Genomic DNA, 12,941 nt, shown 5'->3' on the forward strand with positions numbered 1-12,941 from the left:
AGGTCAGTGCCGAGGGACCAGATCGCAGAGCCTCGGGGAGACCAGGGAGGTCAGTGCCGAGGGACCAGATCACAGAGCCACGGGGAGACCAGGGAGGTCAGTGCCGAGGGACCAGATCGCAGAGCCTCGGGGAGACCAGGGAGGTCAGTGCCGAGGCACCAGATCACAGAGCCTCGGGGAGACCAGGGAGGTCAGTGCCGAGGGACCAGATCACAGAGCCTCGGCGAGACCAGGGAGGTCGGTGCCGAGGGACCAGATCACAGAGCCTCGGAGGCCGTTGATGGCTCCCTACCCTTAGGGGAATGAGGAAAAACTGCAGGGCTGGCGGAGGAGGGCTTCAAAGAATCCTTCTGGCTGTTGCCTTGAGGCCTGGTCGCTGACGGGGACCAGGGACACCTGTGCCGTCATCCAGAGGAGACACGCGGGTGACACCTGGGGTGGCGGCAGTGGAGAGTGGGAAGTGGGGCCAGCTGATGGGTCGCCTGTGGTTGTGAGAAGAAGGCCGGCATTGCCAGTGGAGGATGGAGCAGGTTTTGCGGCGGGGGGCTGGGCTGATCAGGAGCTCAGACGGGACACGTCCAGTTGGAGATTTCTATTAGATGTCCATGTGCCCAGGGGGGCAAATATAGCTTCATATCAGAATCTGATTTATGTATTAGCACCAGCATGCAAATGTTTTAATATGCTAATTCCTCTTAAGCCAACCAAGGCCATAAACTGGTGGTGGAGGACAGGAGAAGGGCTTTGCTTCTTCTGAGATTCTGGGATGAAGCTGCACCTAGCTGAGAGAGTTCAGTGATGAGAGAGCCCACTGTCCGAACAGACACAGCGAACAGCTTCACACCCAGGTTCTGAGATCAGAGTAAACAGTTGCTGGGTGGGGAAGGTGTGGCTCAGGGTAATTCGTGTAACCATAAAATCTGATTTTTTTTTTTTTATGCAGTACGCGGGCCTCTCACTGCTGTGGCCTTTCCTGTTGCGGAGCACAGGCTCCAGACGCGCAGGCTCAGCGGCCATGGCTCACGGGCCCAGCCGCTCCGCGGCATGTGGGATCTTCCCGGACCGGGGCACGAACCCGTGTCCCCTGCATCGGCAGGCGGACTCTCAACCACTGCGCCACCAGGGAAGCCCATAAAATCTGATTTTAATTAACGATGAGGTTAACACAAAGTCCTGGGGTGGCAGAAACCTTCAAACAAGCAAGAAACAAAGGACCCCAAACTGCTTGGCTTGAATTCTGAGAACTCTGAATCTGCACGAAAGAGCGGGCCCAGACACTGCAGAAGATGAGGAAAGGCTGCAGACAGAGGCCCGAGAAGCCTGGGTCTTGGGGGAAGGGAGAGTGGGCGTGGTGCTGGTGGACAGGTGGTCTGGGGCAGGCGGGGCGGGGCCAGACAGGCCCGAGGTCCAGTTTCTCTTTCCCTCTCCATCCTCACTGGGAATGAGACCTCGCAGCCCTCAGCAGTCGCCCTGTCAGCAGTCAGCAGCCCCCTTCCTGTGCAGTGATCCCGCCGGAGTTGGACACCCTTAGACACTCATTTAGCTGCCCTGTCTTCACTTTATCACCAGTTCCTGTATCTCTTCATTCTTCTCTGTGTCTGAATTCGCCCCAGTCTGAACCACATTTAACTGCATCCTTTGGTCAGCTAGCATCCTCCCAGCGGGCTACCGGGTACCCGGAACGGAGGAGTAGCTGTGATCTGTGCCCTCGGGGCCCCAGCCTCCCCTCAGGTGTCAGAGAGCCTTTCTCCGGGTAGCGTGATCTTTTGTGGCTCCTTTTCAAACATTTCTGCAAAATCTTTCACCTGTTATCAAGAAATCAAGGTTTGAGAGGCAGAAATGTGAGGTGTTTAAGAGAGACTCTTATGCTCCTAGGATGAGACCTTGGGTGATTCACTCAACCTTGTGTCAGGCTGGGCTGTGGATAAAGTGAGATGATAAACATCAAGTTCTTAGCACAAGCAAATGTTGGTTATTTGATTTTAATTATTCCTCCCACACGCTTTCAGATTCCCCTGTGGAGTTACAAGAATAAACAGCCTTAGCTTCAAAATGCTGCTTCTTATCACGGCTTGGAATGTAATCTTAGATTTGTGTACACACACGTAAACACACACCTTTCACCGTAGGATTCTACATAAATATCCACATCATGTTATCAGTTTCAGAACCCACCCTGTAATATGCACAACGCACATCTGGTTTGAACTAGCCGAATCCACTTGAGGAGACAGATTATTGGTAACAAATCGTGCATTCCGAAATCTTATTGAGGTCATCATCATCTCTGATTAAATAAGCGCAGGGTTTTGAACTTAAAGAAAATCTCTATTTTTTTTTTTTTTCTACTTCTAGCTGGTACAGAAAGGCAAAGCATTTGAAGCATCTGAATTGATTTTCTGCCACAGGGAAAATGTGAACAGGAAGTTCTCCAGGAGTGTTCAGGTTCTGCCTAGGGTTGCACTTTCCCTGGTATCTCAGTAACAGTAACGAGGTGCTCTCTGTCGGAGAAGCCCGGCCGCGGGGCTGCTGGGAGACCCTCTGATTTCTCAGCCCATCAGCACCCGCTGCGGCCATGTTCCCCCCCACCCCCCACCCCCGTCCTCCTTCCCACACCTACTCGCAGCCACCCTCACCTCTTCAAAAGGGCTGTGCTGATTTTCATCAAAAGATCCAATTACGTTTCGATAACTGAAACAAGTAATTCATCACGGTGACCACAGACTCAGAGCCCGACTCACACAGCAGAAGTTGGGGAAGGTCCCTGGGCCCAGTTGCATGGCGGCAGAGACACAGGCTTGGAAGAAGCCTTCCCCAGACCCAGAGCTTCTACGAGAACTCAAGTTCTGACACTAGCTCGTCATCTTTTTCCAAACAATTATCCCTTCAGCTGTCCCCACGTGACTCTGATGGGAAAGAGCCTCCTATAATAATATCAACAATATTGCTGTTCCTTGTATGCCGCCTTCTAGGACCTACTCGAGGCAGCCTGTGCGGTCCTCACTCACAACAGGGCTCCGAGGTCAGCCCTCTGTCACGGAGGAGCAAAGAGAAGCAGAGAGAGGTTGCCCGATTTTCCCAAATTACCCAGCCGGCAAGAGGCAGGTTTAAACTGTGTCATTGGGACTTCCCTGGTGGTGCAGTGGTGAAGAATCCGCCTGCCAAGGCAGGGGACACGGGTTCGAGCCCTGGTCCGGGAAGATCCCACATGCTGCGGAGCAACTGAGCCCATGCGCCACAACTACTGAGCCCACGCGCCAAAACTACTGAAGCCAGTGGGCCTAGAGCCCGTGCTCCGCAATAAGAGAAGCCACGGCAATGAGAAGTCTGCACACTGCAACGAAAAGTATCCCCTGCTCGCCGCAACGAGAGAAAGCCTGCGCGCAGCAACGGAGACCCAACGAAGGACCACCACCGACTGCATCCGCAGGGCAGATGTGGGCGGACGGAACTGGAGGCGCGTCGCAGCCGAGCGCGGGGTGCCGTCTGCTACAGTCACAGGGTTTGGAAAGGAGACATATTCACACACACAGAACTGGAAACAAGTCTCTCCAAAATGGCAGTGGAGTCACCAGACAAGCACTTGGGGAGACTGTGTTCTCCTCTACAACTTCTGCAGCCTGCGAAAGCCACGCCCCCATTTACAGTGGATTGGTCCCTACACCCTGCCTGTTTAGCATCTCGATACAGTTCCTCGTAAATTAGAATACAATACAGTAATTTCTAAGAGGAAATAATTTTAAAGGGAGAGAGACAAAGAGAGACTGAGAAAGAGGGAGGAAGGTCACAGGAGCAGATGTGAAGGTCATTTTCAGTGAGTGCCTGCCTTGTGGTCCTGAGGTCGGATGAGTCTTCCTTTAGGTGGGAAACAATTACTGCCATGTTTTCAGACCTATGCAAGCTACACTACACAAGCCACAACTGCCCTCATCCTAAACTCTGGGGAAAAAATATGTCCTTTATTCGTGTGTGTGTGTGTGTGTGTATTTATTTATTTGTATACATATGTAAATATATATATACTAAAAATTAGATCTTTGGATTTTTGAAAGTTTCTTTTCTTCAATCAGCAAACAATTAAGTTTTCACCTGACTGATACTCACCTCCACTCCTATAGGCTGAGCCACTACAGAGAGAACCTCGAAGAACATGTTAACAGCCCCTTCCCCTAAATTCCCTGAGGCCTGGTCAGCTCTGCTGCCTTGCAACAAGGCCAGGAGACTTCACGTGATATGACAGAAAAGCAATATTTATTAAAGACTTTGGAGCTAGGAAGTTTATAGTTAAATTGGAATTTATCAAATGTTGATCTGCCCTGAGTGTAAGGGGTGGGACTGAAGAGGCACACAGATGAGAAGCTGTGCAAACGAGACACAGGCCCAGCCTGTGCTGGGCGCCAAGGTGGCGTCTTTGAGAAAGACAGCTTTGCTTTCCATCCAGGGTTCCTGAGACGTGGAAGGTTAGGGCTGCCTGTGTTGGATTCTCCCCCATGTTAGAAACACAAGCCAACAAAAAAAGACGTGTGTGTGAGAGAGAGGGAGAGCCAGAGACAGAGAGCCACAGAGGCAGCACTGGGGGTCCTGGGTCTAGTTATCCCACCCAAGCATAACTTCTCTTTTCTCCAGTTACGTGACCCTCTGAGTCCTTCTCCTTTTTTCTTTTTTTTGTTTTTGTTCTTAAATGCACAGAAATCTTTCTGATGCACAGAAAACTGGAAGCCACATATACCTGGGTTTGGAACCAGGCTCTTTCACTGGCTACATTTACCAGCTAAGTGGCCTTGAGGAAGGCTACGTGCTAAGTAGCACGCATCTGTGCTTCGTATTTATTACGAACACAACTCAGGTTACCGCAGCTCCCCTTCGCTCTTCCGTAGGGTTCTGAGGACAAGCTAGAGGCCGAGGGCAGTGCCTGACTTCTGCGGCTCCTCCGTCTGCCCCCTCCACTGCTGGGTGGACATAACTCACGAATGGAAGGAAGTTAGAAAGCTGCGGGCCCTGACCTCTTCCTGCTGGGTTTTCACAAGTGAAATTTACCTGCGCATTGGCAGGGGTGATCCAACCCTCTTTATATTGTCAATGTAACCTTCAGCTAGCGTAATGAATGCACTTCAGAATTTTTCTTATGTTACTGCTGGATAAAGAAATGACCCAGAATTGCTTTTTATGGTAGTTAGAGGGAACAGCCTCTAGCGTGTCCTAAGTTAGTTTTGCTGAACCGATTGTAAATAAAAACACACATACAGACTGACCTGGTGCTTCCCCTCTCATTTTCTTTCAAATCTCTTCGATGCAAAGGTGCAAAGGCAGCTGGTGTTATTTATAGGCAACGTTGCTGCAGAGACAATACAGGGTTATGGCCAAGAGTCAAACTGGGCCCCTGGTTGGCCTCTCCATCCTCATGTCCTGGGCCATCCAATGAGAATGCGGTCCTGCACCTTCTGCTTAATTACCGGCGAGGATTCGCCGAGACAAGGGAGAACTAGGAGAGGGACCGGCCTATGCTAAGCGCTCCGTAAGTTGCATACATTACGACTGTGATTATCATTTAGATAATAATTAATAATAGAATCAGTTAGAAATAGATTATAGATTGACATACATACACTAATATGTATAAAATAGATAAATAATAAGAACCTGCTGTAAAAAAAATTAAATTAAAAACAAACAAACAAACAAAAACAAGACCTAGCCACAAGTCTCATAACTACTGTAAATCTAAAGCAGTGAGAGTGTAAATGACATTTGGAGATATCTATAACCACCGTAGTATGAAATGAAAATATCTGTGAATTCTATACTCAGTATTATGTAATAACCTGTAAGGGAAAAGAACGTGAAAAAATATATATACACGTATAACCGAATCACTGTGCTGTATACCTGAAGCCTACATGATATTGTAAATCAACTACATTTCAATAAAAAATTTTTTAAAAAAGAAAAAACATATAATACCTCCTGTCTCAAATCTTTGTCTTGGGAGCACCTTCAAGTTTGCATGCCTAAAATGTGTACTGAGTAAATCTTGTATTATATCACAAGATCATCCTCAAAGAATACTTAAGTTTACCCTTACCTTTTTAAAAATTATGTGTCTTTCTCAACTGAAGTTCAATGCACGTAATAAAGCCTTAGCAAAAACTGAACATTCGTTGAGAGTTCATTGCTGCAGCATCTACCGCGACAGGTGTACCCCAGCAGCACTTTCAAGTTCAAGTACTCAGTGAGTCAGAGTTTCCTTTCACTAACACACAAGGTTAGAAACAGGTCATGCACTGAGTCAAACATCGCTTGCTCTCAGCTTATAATTCAAAATCTGACCTTTGCTGAGAATGTTCTTATGTAGCACCACAATCATTTCCATCATTAATCAGTATGAAGGGAGATTAGGAATAATTTCTTTGTATTTCAGAGCCCAACTGTTCTGGGACTACATCCATAAAAGCTGTTTAAAGTAGGTTGAAGATAAGCAATTAATGACTATTTCTAACTTTCATTAAATCTCAATTCCCAGAAACATAAATGACATTTATTGCTCAGATGTAATGTTAGTATTTTTTTGAGATAAAACTTGAAAAACAAACAGCCAGGAAAAAGAAAAAGTAAATCATAGGAAGAACCATAAATAAAAAAGAAACCTTTAATGATGGATTTTTTTTTTTTTGCTCCTGTCTAACTTTGTGGACAGTGTGCCATCTAGTGGGAATTCTCAACCAATGCACTCTTACTGCCGCTGCTCAAAATGTTGAGACCTATAGACATTTTTCTTGTTAAGACCTGTAGACATTTTTCTTGTTGCCGTTGTTTAAACAATCTGTCCAGGAAGATTTTATGCAAAGTGTTATAAATATTGTTTTCGTTCAGTTAAGCTGTAGGAGCTGATGTCTATATCTGTACCATTTCTATTCCATAAGCAAGAGTGCTGTCTGCTTGTTCTAGATACTGTTCCAATTTTACAAACAAGGAAGTATTTTTAGGTGCATTTAACACTGAAATAAACCTGCATAAATTTTCATGTGAGACTTTGAAAACTTTTAGCTCCAAAAACAGAGTCAAAGTTAAAAGAAAAACAAAACACTTTTGTAGCTTTAATTACAGTAGCGTTAGTTACAATACTTTCTTCTCTCTGGAGTTCTAATCACGTAAGGACACGTGATAAACATTGGATATGCCTTCAGCTCGCAATTCCTGCTCCATGCCTATTTCATGTTTCATGTGGGTAATGAATTGGTAGTAATAAAGAAAAGATGTATTTGAAGGAGGCAGGCTTGCAAAATTTTGTAACGTTCGCTTTAAGACTCAACATACTTCATCAAAATTTCAAGACAAGCTATATTATGGAATAAGTATTGAATAAGCAAAGGAATATTCAGATGGTAATCTAGGTGCTGATTTGTTCTATTTAATAGACATATCAACATCTTTTAAATAAAATCAGATAAGTAGGTGTGATGATAATAATATTGTTTATATATAAGCAATATTATATATTTATATTATGTTTATACAGATTTTATATATTGTTTATGTTTATATTTTTATATGCATAGTGATCTACTTTACCTATGAATACTGATTTCAAGGAGGAAACTCAGAAGGATCATCAATTTGTGAAAGGTTAGAAGGCTAACAAGTTCAACTTTATACTACTGATTGTAAACCAGCCAAACAATTTCCAAAATTGTGGTACCTAATGTGTGTACTTACTAAGCAAAGATGATACCCCAACCCAAATTCAAATATCATACAAATATTAGCTCCTCAAGCCTGACCAGCACTGTAAAAATGAGAAAACCCACGAATACTGTAACTGTTGGAAGATCCATATAACACAAATCACAAAAACAGTGGGACGTACCATGCGTTATAACTTGCAAAACAGCTTGTCTTATTATGAAAGAATATTTTGTCTGTGGAATTCTCATTGTACAAATGTTCCAATGGATATGGTTTATGAATCTGGAGTGGCAGTGTACATTTTTATTGAGGAATGCTGTTTTGTGCCCATTAGATATTTATAATTCATTTTAATAAAATAACTTCTTTGTTCAAGGGACTTGAATTATTCATGATTTTTCTGAGTTCTTTCCTGTCGGAGCTTCTCACAAAGCAACCCCTGACGTTTGACTTTCTAAATAGCCTAAGTGATTCCAAACCCTCTTTTGCAAAGAGAAACGGATGTTGGAATGGAGGTCAATAAAGAAATGCTTGTTTTCTCCTACACGCTCTCACACTTCAAAAGAGGGGTCCAAGAAGTTGAATTGTCTCTCTGAATGCTGGATTAGATTGTTGCCTTTTGTTCTTCAGTGGCTCCGCGTCTGCAATGCCAAGCACACGCATGTACATGCACGCGGGCACACGCATGTACATGCACGCACACACACGCGCGGACGCACCGAAGCCAATGGCCTGCTATCAGCTTTGAGCTTTTGCTAATAAGAAAGATCAGGAACACAAAACTCCAAGACTTTTCTTCCTCACAGGCTGCCCTGAACACCTACCCCCCGGTCCCCAATCTGAGGCTTTTCCTCCCATTAGAGATGTGCAATGTAGAAAAACAAAAAATGAATCCCAAGTAATGGGGTTTCTCAATACTGCTGTTGTATAATATATTCACTTCGGTATAGACCTCTTTATGGTTCTGGGTTTGATTTTCTCTTTCATGAAATGAAGGGATTTGATAAAAAAAAAAAACATTTCTAATGCTCTGGTAGCTTAGAATTTCTATTTTTAAATCACTTTCGTCTGGGCAATCATGCTTTGATATCGGTGTTTTCTTCTTCTGAATTTCTGTTGTTTTGGGGGGACAGTAAATCTCCAAATAGTCTCTTACTTTGAATAAAAAACAATTTTGATGAGGCCTTCTTACCTCATGTCTCCTGTTTGACATGATAAAGTGTATCTATACTGCTGGATGTAATATTTTCAAAGAAACTGAACGAGAGCTGTTAGTCACGTAACAGTGACTTCGAATACGGCCAATTCATTCCCCTCCCCCGGTCCCACGCCCCACATCATTCACCCCCCCGCCAACCCAGACAATGGCGACCACAGATATTGTTCTGTCCCTTCTCGGACAGGTCTAGGGGTTCCACTCCATTAAGACCCCATCGCCCCTGGAAAATCCCCCGTCTCTCAGCTTGCATTTGACATCTCCACCTACTTGTCCAATCAGCTCTCCACCTTCAACTCTCAAACAACATGATTGGTCCTCAGGCCATGATCCGCCTCCCCAAGCATCCTTTATTTTCTCTCACAAAAGTTCTCATAAAATCATGACCACTCACACCATTCTTCTCGAATCCAATAACAAACAACCAGGAAACAATAAATCAGGTGTCAATAGATATCTGAAGTAAATCCACGTCTCTCTCAGAGTCCAGCTCCTCCCTGCTTTGCCAGGAATTCACTGCTGTGTTTGGACCCGCACACCCAGCTCCCTCTCTGTCCTATCTCTCACCCACTTCTCCTCTGAATGGGTTTTACTCTCCTTATTGGCTCGCTCCCATCCTATCCAAATCTGGACCAGTCCTTGTGGGAAGACACACCGGATCAGGCAGTCGGCGGAAATGCACACATTACAAAGACACCCCTCAGCTCACTGTCTTAAGAATTCTCCCCTCCGCGGCCCTCCTGTGACCAAGGCATCCTCATTTTAACAAACACTTTCCTCCTCCATTGCAGAAAATCAGCCCCCCAGTTTATGTGTATTGTTCATCTTAAGCCATTATGTAACCTCATCTGTTACTAATGAATCATAATTGCTCAAATATTATGTCCCATTATTTCAAAAGACTACTGAAAATTAGGAATGCATAGCTAATGTTATATCCAAAATACAGCAAAGGAATATAAAAGTTTATATGTGCGCTGATTTTTTATTCTGATCTGAAAACTAGGAAAATAGAAACATAAGTTAATGCACATACACAAAACGTCACCTAAACACTCAATAAACAGGAATAGCCCTGCTATACAGATAGTTCTAATCTAATAGTATATCCAACTATTCTCCTAAAAGAAGTCACCATTTCTTCTCTGAAAAATAAGAAGAAAATTTAAGACCGCTAAAATGCAACCACAATTTGAAGGCAGAACTACCAGACTAAAAATGTATAATCACTTACCGATGGGCACATAAATTGTTAAGGTGGAGTCCATACTTCTCTTCAGCAGATAACCCATCCATCAACAAGGAGAAGATGAGAAAATTGCTCTGGCCAAGAGGTTGTGAAACAAGTCTGGATTTCTCTAGCATATATGTATAAATTCTGGCTGGTTAAGAAAAGAAAAGGGATTCTGTCAAATGGCATTATTAGTTTCATTTCCATAAATTTACACAGATTAATTAGAAGAAATAATAATGCAGCTTCTTTCCAAGCACAGACCTTTTAAAAACAAAATAACAGACTTTTAGAGAAATTTTTTAAGTCCAGAAAAATTAAGCAGAAAGTACTGAGTTCCAACATACCCTCCCTCTCTCCTCCCTCGCACGCTGTTTACACTATTATTAACATCTTGCACTAGAGTGGTGCATATGTTAAAATGAATGAACCAATATTGATACACTATTATTAACTAAAGTCCGTAGTCTACATTGGCATTTGCTCTTGGTGTTGTACAGTTCTATGGGATTGGAGAAATTTGCATGTCATGTGTGCACCATTACAGTACCATACAGAGTAGTCTGCCCTAAAAATCAGTGAACCACCTACTCACCCCTCCCTCGCCCGCAACCCCTGGTAACCAATGATCTTTTTACTGTCTCCATAGTTTTGCCTTTTCCTGAACGTCATATAGCTGGAATCACACAGTATGTGCCCCTTTCAGATTGGTTTCCTTCACTTGATAATATGTATTTAAAGTTGCTTTTTGGTCTTTTCATGGCTTTATAGCCCATTTTTTATTAGCGAATACTATTGCATTGCATGAATATACTACAGCTTGTTTATCCATTCAGCTATTAAAAAACATCTTGGTTGCTTCTCGTTTTTGCAATTATGAATAAAGCTGCTATAAACATTTAGGTCTACATTACGTGCAGATGTGGTTTTCAACTCAGTTGAGTAAATGTCAAGGAATGTGATTCCCAGATCATACGGCAAGACTATGATCAGCTTTGTAAGAAACTACTTTGTAAGAAACTTCCAAAGCGGCTGCACCCTTTTGCGTTCCCACAAGCAATAAATCAGAGTTCCTGTTGCTCCAGATCCTTGCCCGTACTTGGTGCTGTTGGTGGTTGGGATTTTAGCCATTCTAACAGGCGTGCGGTGGTATTTCATCCTCGTTGCAATCTGCATCTCCTAGATGACATATAACGTGGACCATCTTCTCGCGTGCTCACCTCCATTTGTCTGTCTTGGTGTCTTTGGTGAGACGTCCATGCAGATATTTTCCCCGTGTTTAAAACTGAGTTGTTTTCTTACTGCTGAATATTAAGAGTTCTCCATATATTTTAGACAATTTTTTATCAAATACGTCTTTCGCAAATATTTTCTCCCAGCCTATGGCTCATCATTTCATTCTCTTAACAGTGTCTTTCACAGAACAGAAATTTTGAATTTTAATGAAGTTTAGATGATCAATTATTCCTTTCATGGATTGTGCTTTTAGTGTTGTATCTGAAAAGTTATTGCTGGGCTTCCCTGGTGGCGCAGTGGTTAAGAATCCGCCTGCCAATGCCGGGGACAGGGGTCCGAGCCCTGGTCCGGAAAGATCCCACATGCCACGGGGGCAACTAAGCCCGTGCGCCACAACTACGGAGCCTGTGCTCTAGAGCCCGTGAGCCACAACTACTGAGCCGCGAACCACAACTACTGAAGTCCGCGTGCCTAGAGCCCGTGCTCCGCAGCAAGAGAAGCCACCGCAGTGAGAAGCCCGCGCACCACAACAAAAAGTAGCCCCTGCTCACCCCAACTAGAGAAAGCCCGCGCGCAGCAACGGAGACCCAACGCAGCCAAGAATAAAATAAATAAATTTATTTTTTTAAAAAAAGTCATTGCCAAACCCACAGTCACGTAAAATGTCTCCTCTATTCTCTTTTAAAAGTTTTACGGTTTTGTTTTTACATTTAGATTTATGATCTAACTGAGCGATTTTTCATGATATCTTTGTGCCTGTGGATGTTCTGTCTTTCCAGCATAATTAGTGGAAAAGACTATCCTTTATTGAATTGCCTTTGCTCCTTTGTCAATGATTAGTTGACTATGTTTATGTGGGTCTATTTCTGGGCTCTCTATTGGTGTTCCATTGACCTATTTGTCTATTTTTTCACCAGTGCTACTGCATCACTGTCTTGATTACTGTAGCTTTACAGTAAGTCTTAAAGTTGGGTAGGGCCAGTCCTCCAATGTTGTTCTTCTTTTTCAGTGTTGTGCTGGCTCTTCTGGATCTTTTAACTCTCCATACAAACCTCCTGTCAATATCCATAAAGTAACTCAGGGATTTTTATTGGAATTGTACTGAATCTATAGATCAAATTGGGAAGAAGGGACATCTTAACAATACTGAGTCTTCACAGCCTTCCTGTCCGTTGAACATTGAGTGTCTCACCATTCAGATCTTCTTTGCTTTCTTTCATCAATGTTTTGTAGATTTCCTTATGAGGATCATGTGCATATGTTGCTAAATTTATACTTAAGTATTTTTGTTTTGGTGCTAATGGAAATGGTGATGTGTTTTGAATTTCAAATTCCAGTTGTTCACTGATGATATATAGGAAAGCGACTGACCTTTGTATATTAACCTTATACCCTGAAACTTTGCTACAAACACTAATTAGTTCCAGGAGTTTTTTGTTGTTGTTGATGATTCTTTTGGATTTCTAAGATCAGATCAACAAAGACAGCTTGATTTCTTCCTTCCCAATATGTGTACCTTTGTTTTTTTCTTCTTATTATTACATTAGCTAGGATTTCCAGTATGATGTTGAAAGA

General features: G+C 43.4%; 1 protein-coding gene across 1 annotated transcript in view; it reads right to left on the minus strand.

Annotated features, from left to right (window-relative positions):
• MYO16 (myosin XVI) overlaps positions 1-12,941 on the minus strand; it is a 401,807-nt gene that overhangs the window by 223,748 nt on the left and 165,118 nt on the right. Inside the window, exon 15 of the mRNA XM_022576783.3 lies at positions 10,134-10,281. Coding sequence (XP_022432491.1) covers positions 10,134-10,281 — 148 coding nt within the window. The remainder of the gene's footprint in view (positions 1-10,133; positions 10,282-12,941) is intronic.

Source organism: Delphinapterus leucas, chromosome 18, assembly GCF_059928025.1.
Source record: "Delphinapterus leucas isolate spDelLeu-1000000601 "Yukka" chromosome 18, BTC_Dleu_Yukka2, whole genome shotgun sequence".
Taxonomy (NCBI): Eukaryota; Metazoa; Chordata; class Mammalia; order Artiodactyla; family Monodontidae; genus Delphinapterus; species Delphinapterus leucas.